This window comes from Scomber scombrus, chromosome 6 (genome assembly GCF_963691925.1).
Source record: "Scomber scombrus chromosome 6, fScoSco1.1, whole genome shotgun sequence".
Lineage (NCBI taxonomy): Eukaryota > Metazoa > Chordata > Actinopteri > Scombriformes > Scombridae > Scomber > Scomber scombrus.
The window spans coordinates 29,129,299-29,147,363 of record NC_084975.1 but is presented as its reverse complement, the minus strand read 5'-3'; the positions used below and the strand labels follow the sequence as shown (position 1 = coordinate 29,147,363).

At 39.0% G+C, this 18,065-nt stretch overlaps 2 protein-coding genes across 3 annotated transcripts; both read right to left on the bottom strand.

Moving 5' to 3' along the window:
• Positions 1–2,205: 2,205 nt before the first annotated feature.
• On the bottom strand, positions 2,206–8,551 carry syt19 (synaptotagmin XIX). Its single transcript, XM_062421456.1, has 9 exons — positions 8,350–8,551; positions 8,180–8,253; positions 6,877–7,003; positions 6,378–6,382; positions 4,669–4,857; positions 4,246–4,395; positions 3,533–3,652; positions 2,597–2,708; positions 2,206–2,513 (listed from the first exon to the last, which is right to left on the bottom strand). The coding sequence occupies exons 1-9, from the start codon at positions 8,549–8,551 to the stop codon at positions 2,206–2,208; spliced, it is 1,287 nt and encodes a 428-aa protein (XP_062277440.1).
• Positions 8,552–11,382: 2,831 nt separating this feature from the next.
• Positions 11,383–16,481, bottom strand: si:dkey-12e7.4 (uncharacterized protein LOC558132 homolog). Of its 2 annotated transcripts, none has more exons than XM_062421052.1 (6): positions 16,219–16,481; positions 15,946–15,997; positions 14,709–14,896; positions 13,437–13,610; positions 12,549–12,659; positions 11,383–12,435 (listed from the first exon to the last, which is right to left on the bottom strand). In XM_062421052.1, exons 1-6 carry the CDS (start codon positions 16,369–16,371, stop codon positions 12,322–12,324), a joined length of 792 nt encoding a protein of 263 aa, XP_062277036.1. In that variant the 5' UTR covers positions 16,372–16,481; the 3' UTR covers positions 11,383–12,321. The 2 variants fall into 2 exon arrangements, with proteins under 2 accessions (XP_062277036.1, XP_062277037.1); XM_062421053.1 differs by having other exon boundaries at positions 16,113–16,246.
• Positions 16,482–18,065: the final 1,584 nt, after the last annotated feature.

Here is an 18,065-nt window from a genome sequence, read left to right as displayed (position 1 = left end):
CGCCCGCAGGCATAGAGAGCAATATATTTCCTGCAGCCTGGATGACGACTCGTTTTGGCGAAATTGAGTTTGTAGTCAATAGTCTACCTTACTACGATAGGAAAGAGACACTTTTTATGTTTTAACAATGTTTCGTTTATGAGCTATTGATCGCTGAAGTTCGAATCTGCCAATCTCCTTCTCATTCTCAAGTCATTTTTGGCCGAAGTGTCCAGCTGCTGTACTTCATGGCAAGCACTTATTATCCTCAATGTATAATAAATCATTTTTCAAAATAAAAGACGTCAAACATCAGATGCGCATTAAATATTTACTTTTTTTGACCAGCTGTCCGCGACCCACCCAGAACGGGTCTGCAACCCACTTTTGGGTCGGGACCCACCAGTTGAGAACATCTGCGTTACAGTAACTGATTTAATTTCACACAGTTAGTTATGAAAATGTTGTTGATTACAAAGGGGTTATATCTGAAGTCAAACTTATAAGATTTTGCTCAGGAGGTTTTTTTCCTCATTTTTAAAATATTTAACATGTTACTTAAACATTCAAATTTAGATTTTGGTGCTTAATGGGTACACTTACCCTAACAGCTAAAAACATTTGTTAGAAAATTAAAAAGTAATCATAAAGTAATCAAATGTAATAAGTTACATTACTTTAAGTAATAGCTATATATACATTACTTATTACATTTTAAATAGTAATCTGTAACCTATTACATTTCCAAAGTAACTTTCCCAACCCTGGTTTATACTGATGCATCAATTCGTAGCCTCAGAGGGATTTTTATTGCTTTAGCCAGTCGAGGAGGAGCTTTTACCTAGGGGGGAATCACTTTGGAGGAACTGTTAATAACTCATATACTACTATATTTATAATATTAGGGCCCCTAAATAAACAGCTCAAGGGGTCACAAGCCAAGAAGGTTGGGACCCACTTTTGTATAGTTTTTCATAATGTTTCTAATGTAAAATCTTAATTTGAAAACTAACCAGTGACTATAGCTGTCAGTTTTAGTGGAGAGAAAAGCAAAATATTTCCTTCTGAAATGTAGTGGAATAGAAGTATAAAGTAGCATAAAAAGGCAATACCCAAGTAAAGTACAAATAACTCTAAAAAACTGTACTTAAGTGCAGTACTTTGTTATTTTGCACCACTAACTCATATAACTCAAAAACTCTTTATTTCTAAATTCACATGGGACTGAAATTAAATTCATTGTTTCATCATTCTTTAAATCTGAAAAGAATTGTAAATTTACTCATAGTAAGTATTCATGCTCAATTCAAACAGTAAATATTTGGGTTCTACCTTGTAATGAGTATTTATCATTGTTTATTGATATGTTCACCTTTTATAGAACAAATGATGAATTTGTTAATCTAAAAAGTACACATTATTATATTAAAGTTAGTAACTGTTATTTACAACAATAATCACCATCATTATTAGTGCAACCCTATTGATAAATTCAGAAAAAATGCATATGCTGTCACAAAGTAAAATGTTACACCAACAGATGGCAGCAAAGAGCTTTTGTAAAGTTAATGTGGGAGAGTTAATAGCTAAATATTAGCTGTTAATGTGTTTAACTGGTTGAGTTTGAACAGGGCATTCCAAAAAAAGAAGAGAGGACTACTTAACAAATATTTTTCACAATGAGAACACTTACACTACCTTTTTCAGATGTTTTCAGGGCCAAACCCTGGCCACTGCACTTAAACAACCATTATAAATGGACTGTTTGGTTTCTCTTACAGATAAGTAAATTTAGAGTTTCAGTATATAGATTTAATCATGCAGAATGGACAATTTTATAAATACATAAAAGAACAGCACAGTTGAGTGCAGGGCAGTAAGTGCAGCACCAAGTCAAATTCCATTAGAGAAGAGAATAATTGCAAAGGTCAGATCTATAGAGCCCTTTCAATATGATGCAATTGAGAAAAAAATGAGTAATGAAAGAAGTATGAATGAATAAGTAGGCTGAGTAATCTAATGTTTCTGTTGGGCAGTCACTCCACTGTCCTAAGCACATAAAATGTCCATTATGGAGTCAGGAGGGAGAGGAATCCATCTTTGTCCTGCAGTTAAGCAAGTGCAGATCTCTCAACTGCCTGATATACAAGCACCACAGCTTTCAGTTAAATAGAAATAGGTACGGGCATCAAGGAAGTGCAGGAGAGGGGCTTTATGAGATGTAACTCAAATGAGCAGGCCATGCCACTTTGCAATTGGCTGACGGACTGAGGACATCATTAGGCTCCAGTGTTTGTCTTCAACACTCTTCTCCTTACCCACAGTCAACTGTCCAATCAGACGCTTGGTTGATTTCGTAGTCATTATAGTCTCATACAGAGAAACTGAAATTTTACACTGCTCCAGAGGAAGCTCTGGCAAGGAGAACATGAGAACTTCATTGAAGACAGTCACCATGCGTCGGGCCACTGCAGAGGTTTTTTGATACCTCAACTTGCACTGGTTGCACTGCACACTGATCCTGGCATACGTGACTGTACAACACAGAGAGGGCAAATTAGGAGCCGTATGTTTTAAGAATATGGCCGTTTTTTCTGTGTAGGTGTTTGTTCCTTACCTGCACCCGAGCATATCTCAGTGAGGACCGTTCTGACCTTTAGGAGGCCAACCTCAAGCCTCTGAGAAGTGGGAAGAAACTTCAACGACAGAAGCGCTTCTCCTACAAGATCCTGACACAACAGTGAGAAGATCAAAACTTCAGATTGATGTGCATTTACATACAAAATATGTACAGTAAGAAAATATTAAAACCAATTTATTCTTTAAATGCTGACATTGTTGCAGACGCGTAGGATACAAAAACTACAACATGAAAAAACACAAAAAGGGACACAAATTTAGGGGGTATAAAGAAAACCTTAAATAGATCATTTCTGTATAATTTAACAGATTCCTCCTCTTAGGTGTTGAAATCAAGTGTGTCAGAGCTACAGTTATTCATCTGCAACAATTTTGATAATCGATTGCTTGTTGGTTTATCAATAAAAAAAAGAAAAAGAAATCTTCTCTGGTTTTAGCATCTACAGTACAATGTAAGAATTTGCTGTTTTTCTCTGATTTATAGTATTGTCAACTGAATATATTTGGTAGTTTGTCTGTTGGTAAGACTAAACAGGATATCTGAAGCATTTTTTGCGGTCTTTTTTTTTTTTTTTTTTTTTTACATTTCTTGGAACTAAGGATTAAAAGATAAACTGAGAAAATGATTGGTAAGCCCTTAAGTGTATATCCCATTGATTTTGTAGTTAAGCCTAAAAAAAATTATATGTTAGGGAAACTGAAAGGAATTGAGATAATTTCAGTGTATCATTTTGCTTCTACACTGATATACGTGTTATTTACATTTGTATGTATATGGCATCCCTTGATTCATTCTATTTCAATCTAAAAAGTGAGAAAAACGTTACCTTTTGATTGCATGTGTGTTTTCGTATAAATGATGGCACAGGTACAAATATTTCTGCATTATGTGCACAATCGTTTTCTACTGTACCTTCTGGGGTGTCTGCAGATCCTCTTGTTGCTCCAGAGGGTAGGACATGTTGAGCTGCCCTAGAGGAACCCTCACCTCTCCCAACACTGTGGGTCTGGAGAATTTATCAAAGTCCCTCACCTGAAATGCACACGCAGATAGTTTATTTAAAGAGTAACACACACAAAAACACCCATGTTGTTCTTTCAGGACTCTGGCTACAATATAAAGTATTCAACATGTGTCTTAGAGCAATGGAGCTTAGCAAAGGTTCAGTCAGGAAGACTATAGGCATATGTAGTGAGTTGCTCATTCCGTCTTGTCACACTTATTCCCTGGATGTCACTGCTCAGGGGCGTAATCTTAGTTTCAGTCCTCACCTGCTGATTAGTCTACACAAAGACACACTTTCATTATTGGCCTATCATCTGGTTGCTGTCTTTTTGAATATGTCTCTCTCTCTTCTCTAATCTGACATGCAACTGCTACTGTACATGCACCCCACCACCTCCCCACCTCCACAGGATCAGCAGTCCTATCACTTCACCACCTATCTCCCGATTGCTCCGGGATGACGTCCCTTGTGAAGTTCAAGTGCCAAAGTACTTCATGACTATCACTTCTATTAATATAATAAACATTATTCTGTTCTCATTGGCTTGTCTCTCCTGATTGGAATGTACTTAGGGCTGAATGACAGAAGTGAAATGTGTTTGTGTGCTGCAGTGCAGGACCTCCATCCTGAGGCAGATGTGCTGAAGCTCCTTATCCTCGCTCAGAACGCAGCTGAACTGGTCTCCGAACAAAGGGTTGCAGCTGCCTTTCACAATGCGCGTCTGCCACTCCTGCAGCACTGTCCAAAGCACAGGCGATGTGCCTTCACCCTAAGAGAATCACAGCAGTAATCCGTAACACCTTCATACGTTGCAAAGACACCGCTGCAAAGTTTTAAATGAGAAACTGAGGGGGCTAGTGTTGACGTACTTGTATACAAAGCAACAGGCCCAAAGCAGGACAAAATCAAGAATCATCAAGCATCACACAAGGTTAGGCAAAATCTTACTGTCAACCAACTTTCCCCCGTTAAGATGCTGCTGCTGAGTCTTTAATATAATGACGTCTGTCACTCATTTGATTGGGCTTTAAAGATCGATTACCTCATCATCCGTACAGCCCTCTAGTTCTCCTCCGTTTGATCCTTCCCTCATGAGTCTCAGCTTGACAAATGGCTGGAGGCTGCGGGTCTGACTTTGTTCGACCAGCCCCTCCACCTCCAAGACTGTGACCACCAGACGGGACTGCAGCTGGTCATAGTAGACGGAAAATCGCAGCGATCCATCGACCTGCTATACGAGAACATGATGCTGTTGACATTGCTTGAAAATGTGCAGTGTATATTTTCTTTTAGTGATTCATCTTAATAGATAAAAGGGACATTTTCTGTCATTTCAGTTAAAATATGACATCTACTGTAAGAAAGTAGATAACAAGAACAGGAAGTAGCCAACATATCCAAACAAACTCTGAACATGTGCCTACAACTAGAAAAATATAAAATATAAAAAATATATTAAATACAAATGTTCTGCACACTGTTTACAATACTTTGATTACAGTATTTTTAGCCAGGTTAGCAGTCTGTCAGTTTGCCACTTGGTCCACCACTTTAGTCCTAACTGAAATATCTCAAAAACTTGATGGATTGCCATGAAATTTGGTGCATACAGCGGAATGAAATATCTTTAGGATGGATTGCTGTGAAATTTGGTACATGTACAGTATGTGTCACTAGAGCAGTGGTCACCAACCCTGCTCCTGGAGAGCTACTAACACACCTGATACTAATGATTAGCTCATTATCAAGCAGCTGAAGCTTGCCAAGGGCTTGACGAATTAATTATTAGAATCAGGTGTGAACAAATATGCAGGACAGTAGCTCTCCAGGATCAGGGTTGGTGACCACTGCACTAGAGGATGGATCCTTACAAACTTGGTGACCCCCTAACTGTTCATCTGGCACTGTCATCAGGTCAAAATTGCAATCTGCAAAATACTTTTGTTTATGATCAAATACCTGCAACACATTCCCATCAGCCTCAGCTGTAGTCTGTTTTCAGTTGTATTTAGTTATTACATCTTATAATGTTAAAAAGCTACAAGAAGACTCTGACCCTGTATTACCAACCAAACATCACCATGTTAACTTTAGACAGTGTGAGTTGGCATATAGCATGAAGCAGTTAACGCACTGGTGCGCTGATGTTAGGATTTAGCTTAAATCAACTGTTACGGGTGGCATGGGTTGTTTACTTTTTTTCACCAGTTTTGTGTTTCCTTTATAAGGTTCCGCCCTCCCCCCTCTGTGCAGTGATGAGTGGCTTAGTGCACCGAAGCCTGATTAGTAATTACAGTGGCTTGTAAAAGGGCTAGGGTTCCTGTCAGCGGTGCCAGAGGGCCATTCCGGCAGCCACCAGCTGTGTGAATTTGACCTGAACAAAACTAGTTGTATTTGTGATGATCTTGGCATTTACGCCATCCAGACGGCGGGTGATATTTACTTTTTCATTGTGCATTGTGTTTTATTTTGTGGTTTGACCTTAGTTTTGTTAACTAGATACATTTGTTAATTGTCTCGCTTTGTTTTTATTGAGAAAGTAGATTTTCATTTGACCTCACAAAAACTCAGTTTTTGTTACATTCTGCTCCATTTACTTTATTTTGTTTTGTCTCCGGGCATCATCATTGTTATTCCCCTCATCCCCTTCAGCACAGAGCACAGAGCTGCTAGCATGGCTGTATTCTTAAACGACTAGCATGTAGGATTTTGTAGCATCTAGGGATGAGGTTGCAGATTACCACCACCCACCCCACCTCCCCTTCCAAGCATGTAGTAGAACCCACGGTTGCTGCGAAACTCATACAAAAACCATTCTGGGCTATTGTAGAAACATGGCAGTGGAGCATGCCCCCCTCTGTGGAAGAGGACCCACTCCCTATGTAGATATAAAGGGCTCATTCTAAACAATTCTTATTTTAAGTGTTTCTTAGGTGTACATGATTATACACTGATTAAAACATACTGAATATTCCATTTCTGCGAAGTCCCTTCCACTAGGTGTCACTAAATTCTACACACTGCACCTTTAGGAGAATAACACCAATATCCTGTAATACAGTATATGTTTAATGGCCATTTATGATGCACATAAGCCATTTAATGTATGAGAGCTATTCCATGTACTCACTGGGTAAAATAAAGTTGTAAGGGAGGTCTAAGTAGTTTATTGAAGATAGGAGGTGCATAAGCCATTAAGATAAAGAGAATTTAAAAATTAAAAAACAAATTGGAGCTGCAAGATTGTTACTCGTCACCTTTCTAATGTTAGCCTGCTCCAACATGTCCCCATCTGTCTGGCTGGATATTGTGGAGGGAAGCGAAGTCTGAGACAAACAGCGGCTCAGCCTGCGGACTTCCATGCCAACATCCACCTCCTGGAGAGAGCACAAACACACACATTGCATTTCTATTAGTGGTGTTTTTATTAAGCCTCCAGCTTAGCTTTATTTGTCTTGTCACAAGCCTCAACTTTCCTTTGTTTAAACAATGTGCTCATTGATCTTTATTTACATAGACAGTGTTGCTTACTTGGTGCATCTCAGAATTAATAAATATGGATTGTAAAAAAAAACAACAAGCTTTTAATGATAAATGTTCACTAAAGCTGTCCGAGACCCTGTCCAAACACGGTCACTGACACGTTAGTTATTATTAGGAATGAAACAAGAGAGTATCCAAATAATATGGGTTGTTAAACATAGCTCGTGTTGGAGGGCATAACACCAACAAAGACCTCACCCAACCTGCTGTTTACTATGAGCACAAGACCAACCGGCCTCCTCTGACAGATATTTTAATAGCAATGTTAAATATATCCATGCCAAGCTAGCAATCGACAGTACGCTAAACGGCTGAGTTAATATTTTTACATGGAAAATATAGTGTTGCTATGTGAGTCAATCAACTAAAATTCCTGTCAAACTCTTCAAATTAGGTCTCTTGATTTCCATCTGTTATATATTTCTTCACTAAAATTAAAAGTTAAATAACATAATGCCAAATTACCTTATCAACCTGCTGGTATATAATCATATAAACCAATCACATTTCAAACTGTGTGCACCTACAATGTATAACTCCAGTTATGCATATAAATAGATTAGTCCTTGCATATTACATTTCAATTACATGCAGTTGAATTACTGCTGCTGCATGATTTAATGTCATATGTGGAATTTCTAAGTCACAACTGTATGCTCTGGCTTGAAACAGAATGTGATTGTTATTGAAGTTAACCTTTGAGTCCAAGATCAATTTTTCAAAGTTAGGTTTCATAATTCAGATTCATTGCCTTGAGCTACACAGTGCAAGGGATTTTCTCCTGAGGGTTAACTGAAAGAAAACATTTCCTCCAAGGTTGCCAACACTGTTTATGCTCCAGTTCGTGGCATAGAACCACACAGAACCGCCAACATCTATAGATTAAGAAAGGCTAAAATGGTACGGTGCAGGTGTTACTTCAAATTCTGGGACGCTTGATACAGTAGGATGACCAAAGAAGAACATGTGGTGACAAGAGAATAAGTAGTATTTTCTCCGTATCCTCTTACCTGAGTACTTGGAGATCCTGAGAAGTTTCCTGCTGCTGTAGACTTGCCATCTGAGTACAGCAGTTCACTATTCACTACAGTAAAGATCAGACACAAGTTTTGATGATCAGACACCAAACATCATCCATATGCTCCGTACTGTTTGGTAATGTAATCTGATCCCTACTCACCTGTATCTTGCTGGGCGTATTCGGTATGTTTGTGTGTGAAGCATCTGAAGGCCTGCCAGGCTAAGATGCCCAGCGCCAGTAGAAGAAGCGTGACAGAGATGCCCAGGATGCAGTACTTGATCGTGTCTGAGAAGGGCATCTTCAGGTCTCCAGCAGCCAACAGCCGCTCCACAGGGGGAGGAAAGTCCACCAGTATCATCATGACTCTCTACCTCCATGTGGTCTACACATACAGCTGCAACACAGGAGTTCAGACCATGTGAGGGGACTGTACTACAGATTATAGAACTTTGGGGTCACAAAAGCATCAGACATTGGTTCTAAATGGCCTAAATTTCCCAAAACATTTGGTCGTACATTTAGGTAAATGACTTACTACTGAAATGATAAGCAGACCAACAGTAGGTTCATCTTCAACAATTTGCTGACTGATTAACAGTCATACTTGATAGACCGTCTTCTCATAATAATGCCACACATTCACAGCTTTTTTTAAATGTTCATTTAAGATCCTATGTGATAAAGTATGTCCTAAATATGTCTTGCATACTAACCTCTTGACCTGTCACAAAAAGGTCATGTTTAAATAATAAAATGATGATGGCTGAGTTCCATTTAGTTCAGTTTTAGGGTCCTGGTACAGTCATGCCTTACTGGGACACTTGAATAGTGTTACTACAAGTTACTAATAGTGACATCGTTAATATTAGTAACTTGCACTTATAAGCAAAAAAAGGGGGGTGGGATCAATGTAATTTGGCAAAGACTATTTTCAGGCCTTGCAACCTTCCTGAATTGTTTTAAAATGTTATATTTCGCAACTCAATTTAAGCAAAATACAGCTGGTGCCGCTTTTCAGATTTAATAGGCCTACTTTTTATTATTTTATTATTCCCACTGAAGAGCCCAGACAAATACAAACATGATATTTTGTATAGGCAATTTGCACAGATTAACATGTGGCTGTTCATTTTTCTTGGACATACTTCAGCATTCAGATTATTCTTTGAAGTAAAGAAAACCGGTGCAGGTTGTGGTCTGGTCATTAAAACATTATGATCTACTATCAGTCACTGTTTAGTCAAATAGCTCTTACCCTGCTCACACTTAATGCAAAACCAGACGAACTTTCTCAATTCTAAAAAGGTGAAGCTAGTATTCATATTAAAGATGGCATGACACACTTTGGCAATTCAGATATAATACAGTGATGCACTAAAGTTAAGAAAAGTGGAGTTTACAATGTCACAGTTGAAACCATTAAGGAGGCAACTGTATGTTTTCAAAGACTTGACAATTATACTATATAATAATAAATTGAACATGCAGTTGTTATAGCTATTATTTATAGTTGTAGACATTATTTCTCCTGCTGCTCTATGAAAACATCTTCCACTAGAGTGCAGCCCTACTGTTGTGTTTACTTGATCATGAACAATACCTAAATATATGAGAGAAAAATATGAACAAATTTACCTTTACAAATGAAAACTCATGTCGTCTTTTTCTTCAGGATTGCTCGCCTTCTGCTGTGCTGTAAATCCATGCTGTGAGATCTTCAACTTCCAAGGAAGCAAGAGAACTTGTGAGAGATTCAAAGTAGCACCTTATCATATAACTGTTCGTCCTGTTTTGCACTCTAGGCACCCTCCCTCCCTCTCTCTCTCTCTCACTCACACATCTCTCTTCATACACAGTCGTACACACCCAGCACATGACTTCCTGCAAACATGCTGGGCAAACTGGTTTGATAACTTTTAAGGAAGCTTAACATTGGCTTGATCGCCAGCTCTGTCCTTCTTAAGGATGCTCCTACAGGTCTGCTTGCTAAATGTTTAGGTCAGACTTTAACAAATAACTACTGGGGGACTTAAATATTATGTCAGATCATTGCATTGCAGACACCACAAGCTGCTAAACAACATTTCTACTGCACATTTGAGTATATATATAAAAAAATATATATATATATATAAATAAATTCACTTGGTTAGCCATTAAATACACTTTGCATGAAGGTTTGATACATTTGATATGTTCATTTCGGTAGTTGCAGGTTCAACTTTGCCAGCTTTGCCTTGTTATAGAGGAGCTGTTATCATGTCACTGTACCCAAATCAACTACAGGTGCACTAACTGCCAATGACAAGACAAGCTCGCACCTCTTTTTAATTGTAACGTGCCACTGACACAGGTTCATGACTTCAAATGACTTTTGTCCCAAAAGCTTTTCATTGTCATCATTATCTTGCACGCTTGTCACCAATTACCTGCCCGCTGAAAGACATGCACACAATGTACCTAAAAATGGGCCTTGAACAAGAAGGAGGACATTGCTGAAAGATAAAATCAATACGTAACACTACCGTAATATTCCAAGAATGAGGAAGAAAACCATTTTGACAAAACTTCCTGGTTTCTTTGTTTTTACATTGTTGGTCTCCTAGGTTCACTTACTCACATACCAAGTGATTATCATGGGTCCACAGGCATGCCCAAAGCTCTGTGAGGCTGTACAAAATCATTTTTGAGAGATTTCATTCAAAACCAAAAACCTCATCGTGGTGCTAAAGGACAAGTTGGGGAATCATCAATTAGAACACACTGTCTACGTACTATAAATGACTGTAGAAAATGTACTTTTCCATCAAGTAGATGCTGAGATATTTCACTGCATAAGTTAAAAATAGGTTTTGATTTTGGCGCTAGATAAAAAGTCAGAGGATCACCATTCATTATATTGCATCCTCTGGGCAACACGGATATCTGTAACATATTTCGTGACAATCCATCCGGTAGATATTGAGATATTGCTGAGATATTTCACTTAAATACAAAAGTTAACCTCATGCTGGTGCCGAAAAGTTAGCGAATCCAAAAAATCAGTAGGCTTCATCACCTGATCCATGTATCTGTAGAAAACTCATCATCATGTGATCATACATGAAAAACAAACGCCTAACTACATAACAGAATACTTGTATCATGTTTTAGAGGAGCTCATCTACCAGAAAACATACTTATAGACAGTCAAACCTTTATTATGTTTTATAACAATAACACTTAAAACAGTAATGAGCTCAAAAATATTCAACACATTTCTACATTAGCTATGCTTAAACTTAGCTGATATATTGTGCAGCAACAGCAGTTTAAATGAGTGCAAACATGGTAAACTAGTGGAGTTTAGTACAGTAATATATTATATTCTTAGTTTGTGCTTTAAACTTTTGGAAGAGTTCACTGCCCATGAGTCTCTTCACTTTTCTTAGACACAAACTTGATATACTGTACATATGCTTCTCTACTGACTGACAGGTAAAACAAAGCAATGAGACAACTTTAACAAGTAACTGACCATCCATCTCTAACAGTTTGCATTTTAAAAGTAACTTTCTAGTATTTGAGGACCACATACACAATGTTGGACCAGAGGGGGAAAAAATCTGTATGGATTAACACCAGATTATAATACTGTTGTTTTAGGGTGATACTCTTTGTGGCAAATGTGTCGCCGTAACACTTCAGCAACAAGCAAATAACAATGTTTCCTGTTATGATTTTCTCAACTCAGTTTTGTCTATTTTGCTGGTACAATAACTTTGATGTATTATTAGATTATGTAAATATAAACTTTATAGATTTACATTTGAACACAGCTCAGATGCAGTTTACTGTAGGTATAGTATGGCATCTTAAAAAAACAAGCTGCACACCAAACCCCACCCATCTACTTAGAAAAACCAGCAATCCCTTCATAATAATTACATATGATTGCTCTTCTATATTTACTTTGTATTTAGCTGAAATGTGCAAAACTTTTAGAACTAAAGTTTGATTTAACACTGTGCGCTCTGAGTCACTGAAGCATTCATCTTTGCTTAGTTGAAGTTAATCATAAGTCACTAAACTGTCATTCAGGTCAGTTAATAGAACACATAATCACCGTACTTTCTACTGTGGTGATCAGGGTCACCAAGGTATCGGCTCTCCTGTAAAGTTCAAGAATGACCCGTGATCCTTCTCAGTCAGTCCACCAATCACAGACAAGACAGAGGAAATACTCTCCTCTGTACTCAGTGGAGCCTGGAGAGAGACGGACACGAGATGGACACGTTTTAGTCAAATTATTTTTTTTGGGACATTTTTATTACTAGCTCAGAGTATTCACAGAAAGTTTATGTGGAGTAGAAGCTTACCGCAGACCCCCCCATGTCAGTGCGGACCCAGCCGGGATGTACGGCCATGCAGAGAATCCCGTCAGACTCCAGGTCTGTCGCCATACAGCGACTCACCATGTTTAGGGCACTCTGAGAAGGCAAGAAGAAACAAGTTAGCATGCAACATGCAACATACTCCAGTGCAATGTAAACCAACACCGCAGCAGGTGATCAGTGGGTGAGGCTGGATGGTGCCACCTCACCAGTTGTGAAATGTTTAATTAGAAGACATGATTAACTTTGATATACCAAGATACAAAACTCAATACCCAACCATTATCAACAACCTGACCTCCCCTTCTGTATCAGAAAAGGAGGTCCTTCTTATGTTACATGGGTGTTACATGAAGGCAGCTTTTTGTTGCGCTCCAACACAGATAAGACCCACAGTGAGCCTGTGTCCATTGGGAAAAAGTTCTGTTTGCTTATGGCTTCAGAGACCTAGGCACCGACTTATACATTGTGTACACATGACGAAAGACCTTTTGAGTTTCTGCCTATTGATTCTCAAATTACTACCAATGAAGTACACATTAAATGTATTGTATTGTACATTGTATTATTATGTTCTATCTTATTTTAAGTAATATTATCAAGTGGGTTTTATTTTCTATCTTATGTACTTTAACATGTTTTTTTTCTTTATTTTATGTCTTTTTTGATGTATGTATTGTGTATGTAATTTATTTAGTTGTAAAGCACTTTAAGATGCATTATTTAAATAAAAGGTACTATACAAATAAAGTTATTACCATCATTATTATTATCAAGTTATCAGAATTAACCTACCTTACATGCCTTAACAGTCTTGTACTTTACTTTATTAAGTGTTATGACCCATCACCCATCGTCACGTGATAATGATACCTTGGACGTCCTGTAGGGGTACCATTTGAAATTGTTGGCCCTCTCCCCCCAGTTGAGCTCCACAGAGCCCAGCAGAGAGGTCATGTTAATGACTGCTGCCCTCTGGATGCCCATGCTTCCAGCGTCACCTGCTCCACCTCTGGATGCAGCTTGCTTCAACAGCGGCAGGAAGGCCTGGCAGGAACAGAAAAAAAACATTACAGCTGAGGATAAAATCAACCCCCAAGGATTTCAAGAGATGCAGCTCCAATCAGCACGTTTACAAAGAATGAGTGGACCGTTTTGTGACAATTATTAGTGATGGTGTCTGATTAATTAAATGCAATATTTTAATAAACAAACTCAGTATTAATGACCCGACTACACAAATACAGAAAATACAACGTAAACAAACAGAGCTGCAATCTAAACACACTTTAAATGTTAATACTTCAATATATCTTGCAATTTAGACAAAAGTTAGAGTATTCCTAGTGAGAGTAAAATCATTTCAGTGTATGCAGGGAGACAGAATAGCAGTGTTGCCCTCTGGTGGCAGCATTTCCACCTCAGAGAGAAATGGTCTGTAATCATAGCAGTACTAATGAAGTGGTTATTTAACACTACAAGGTGCTTTTGATTTGGGACAACCCTCGCTGTACTGATTTTCTTCAAGCAGATGCAGCATCTTATCAGTACTGTCTTTGCCTTTTAATACAGTGTACTTATTCATGTGGAGCACAACATATTCCAAAGTCCCAGCCCATAGAGAGCAGTGCAGTGGCAAGATTCTGCTTTATGTAATTCTTTACTGAGGCTGCCCCCCACCTTGGCAATGTTATTACAGAACAGCTTTGTTAGCAGTATGGCTTTTTAGTCACAGAGACTGTCCTTCATTTGGACTGAGCTCTGTGTCAGCAGGCATCCGCCCTGATGACATGCTTTTGATCAGGTCCCTGAATTTCTACCAGCTCGATGCTCCCCTGTAGTCCACCCTGTACTCCGAGGCCAAGTTCAACCACACTTTTAATTAATATTTATGAAATGCAGTTTTTTCCCTGAGCTAGAGGGATTGTGTTACTTCTGTTTATCAAGGTCATCTTTTTTGTTGTAGTTTTCAGCATTCAGAAAATGAGCAACTCACTGGTCCTGCTGACTGAATACAAATAAAGGGTGGTTTGTTTTCTTTTTTATTTCTATGTCTGGTGAATTGAGACTTTCTAAACAAAACTAAGTAGCTGATGTACTGCACCCAGTTCGACAGGAGACACACAATTCATGCAGAAGCGTTACCTTGGTGATCATTAGAGGAGCCACAGCATTCGTGTGGAAGTTCTCAATCATCTTCTCTGCAGTAACAGTATGAAAGTCAGCCACCACATTGATCCCTGCGTTGTTGATCAGGCAGTTCAGACCCTCTTCTTGTACCAGCTGGTGCACCTCTTCTGCACACTTCTCTATGCTCTCCTGGCTCACGACATCTGATAAAGAGACACATCAACACTGCACATCACCAGAACAAATACTAATCAAAATGTTAGATATACATTATCACAAGGGGGAAATAATTAATAAATCTAATTGTGTTCAATGTAATATCAGATTAAGTTTCAGCGGTATCACGGCAGTACGGTATACCAGGTTACTTAGAAATCCCGAAGGTATGATTTTCAATGCAGTCAAAAATACAAACTCCGAGAAAAACTAGAGTTTACGAGGAGCACTTGAAGGCAACATGTAATCCCGCCTCAGACCACAGTGTGGGTTGCAATGGCAGCGTGGCGCTGTCCGGATTGCCGCTCGTTTGCGCCACTGCAAGTTACGACTGCAGAAGAAGTCATTTAAATTTCTTGAAAACTTCTCTACAAACATTTGCCAAAATATGTTGTTAGCGTGTTGCTGTGTTTGTGATGAATGAAACTCGCCAGATTTTTCATTGTTTGAGCTGATATTCATCTTGTGGCCTTGAGTCACTTTGTTCCTGGCCTTTTGTTGAGATGTTTCTCCGCTGTGGTACCGAATGAACAGGTCAGTGTTGGTTGTTTTCTCTTTAGTTTTACTGTACCATACATAGTCTACTACAGTGAGTAATGTCGCCAACAGTTCAGCTATTACGTTTTGTTTTGTCATATTATCGAAAAACCCGGTAAAATGCCAGGGAGGTCTGAATGTACGACAAAATAGATACCGCCTGGTGTTTCGCTTTAACTGGTGACCGTGTTAAATGGTGACTTTCACGTATGTGTTCTCTTCTCCTAAAAGACTTTAATTATAGTTTAACCCTCTTTAAATACACACACATCTATGTTTAATATTTAAGTTACACTAACTATTTACATAAGTTACATTGCGCTCAGAAGACTCATTCACCTCTCACAGCGCATCTTGTAATGTGATAAAGTCACCAGGTAACACGGTCACCAGTTAAACCGAAACACCTGATATCTCCAGTGTGTACAGCACTCTCTCTTTATACATCCACGGTGTGCATAAGTTAACACACACCAACCATTCTTCTTCTGGGTCTTACCCATAGTGATTATGTGGATGTTGCGATGTTTCTCGGCCAGCTCCTGAAGTGTCTGAGGGTGAAAGCACATCTCTGGTCACTTCACTGACAGTTGGGGAAAATGGCGCCACCTGGTGTGGTGGCTGCTAACTTTTAACTTTATTCCGTTATTTAATACACCGTCATACCATATGAAGGTCGACTCAGCGTCGTCATGACCCTTCAACAACCATGTTAAAAGCACTACAGGGCGGTTAGCTTATCAGGACACTGTCTTCAGGTGTTGGTGGTTACCTGCGCACTGGCGGGGTTTCTAGTCGTGGCTATAATCTTGCCGGGTGAGGCTCCTCCAGTCGCCAGGGTGTCGACTATCTGCAGCCCGAGCCCCCGACTGGCCCCCGTTACCAGCACCGAGCCGCAGTTTTTAAAATTAATGACTCCACTCATTATTAATGTTACTACCAACTAGAGCTGCACTGGACGTCCCGGTGGGTGAATTTTCTTCCCAGATATTTCTTGTGACAGCGCTACGTCAAATCCCTAATAGGCCAAATGGATTTCCTAGGATGGTGAAGTCATGACCCGCCCACACTTTGCCTCTGATTGGTTAGGACTTCATTTATTTGGTTGGTTAGGTGCAGAGCGATAGATAGCTCTGGTTAGGTGTAGGCACATGGAATGAGATTGGTTTAGGGATAGGGTAACAATATCTTGGTAATCCAATCAGAGACAGAGTAAGGCGGGTCATGACTTCACCATCCTAGAATAAGAAATCTCCAGTAGGTGGGAGGATTGCTCCACCTGACCAAATTAAACCAGAACCGCTACACTACGGAGATAATTCAACAGAGTATACCCCCAACCACACAGGCTGGATACAGCTGGGAAAACGAAAGAAGAGTTGTTATAACTACAGTTTTATTACAGTAAAGTCGAAATAAACCATCACACACCAGTGTGTTCAGAATTGAATTACAGGGATAAAACATGGTGTACTGGACCCTTAAGGGTTATCTTAGAAGCAGCCCACTCTTCTCTGCATAGACTCTTTGGTCAGCATGATTATCAGGACCTACTTAAATAGTGACGGATAACAAAATGTCTTTTTGCTCTAGGTTTGAATCAGGAATTGCTGTGAAAAAATTAGTTTTATTTATTTAGGTTAAATCAAACAAATGTCCCACAGAATATTGAGAGTGGAAATACCCCAAAGGTTTATGAAATACTTCAATCTATTAAAAAATAAAATAATATTTAGATTTAATTAAGTCCCCTACATGTTTTTATGATGAGTATCTTTATTATGTTAACATAAATGCAAGTTATTATTCCAAAAAAAGAAAGATATGGCAGTGACATAGGCAGCACTGCAGCATGTTAGACCTTCAGCTGCTTTTATATAACTACTTAGAAAGGCTAAATGTTGTCTGTGATGTGACAGTTATTTAAACAGTAAAATCATATAGTAATTTTTCCATATAATGTTTGTGCATTTTTCACATTCCATTTTGTCTGTTTGTAAGCAATAAAGTAGAGAGGGTAAGCTATGTTTGGGGTTTTGCATTCAGTTAGTTTTCAAATATTGAAGCTAAGATGGAGGTGCAGAGATAAGGGTGACAGCACAGCTGAGGGAGCTTATGCAGTCACAGCACACAGATGGTTTCTCTGGCAGCCTCCTGAGTGCAGATTTTCTTAAAGCTTCTGGTGCTTGGGAACAGCAGATATCCCTGGTCTGCTCTGGGTCAGTTAATTTGGAATTTGGCTCCTGTGCCTCCATTTACAAACACATTACTTTGGCACATAGCGCACAGTGCAAATGATGGGTTGGTAGTGGCTCTCCTGAAGCTGGTGGATGGTAACTGGCCTTCCTGAGCATACACAATAGTGATGTATTGTCTTCCAGTAAGCAATCAGCTCATGGCGCATGGTCTCTCCAGTAATCAGTACGGGGGGACAGTACAGATCGAGGTGTTTCAATTTTGCCAGTTGTGCCAAACGTTCAATTTGCCAACTCAGCAAATTCACATAATGAATGTGGTGCCTATGTCTACCAGAGTTCATTCAACACTGGTATTACTTAAATCAGCTGCCTGTGAGATATATCAACTCTAGGAATGAACAAACAGTCCAAAGTGCATCAT

Coding starts and splice junctions, on each gene's coding strand:
- syt19 (XM_062421456.1), bottom strand. CDS start 8,551: ATGATGATACTGGTGGACTTTCCTCCCCCTGTGGAGCGGCTGTTGGCT. Junction 3,653..4,245: donor ACATCTGCCTCAGGATGGAG/GTCCTGCACTGC, acceptor TGTGCATTTCAG/GTGAGGGACTTTGATAAATT. Junction 2,709..3,532: donor ATCTGCAGACACCCCAGAAG/GTACAGTAGAAA, acceptor CTGTTGTGTCAG/GATCTTGTAGGAGAAGCGCT.
- si:dkey-12e7.4 (XM_062421052.1), bottom strand. CDS start 16,371: ATGAGTGGAGTCATTAATTTTAAAAACTGCGGCTCGGTGCTGGTAACG. Junction 14,897..15,945: donor CATCCACATAATCACTATGG/GTAAGACCCAGA, acceptor TCTCTTTATCAG/ATGTCGTGAGCCAGGAGAGC. Junction 12,660..13,436: donor ACCCCTACAGGACGTCCAAG/GTATCATTATCA, acceptor TTGCCTTCTCAG/AGTGCCCTAAACATGGTGAG.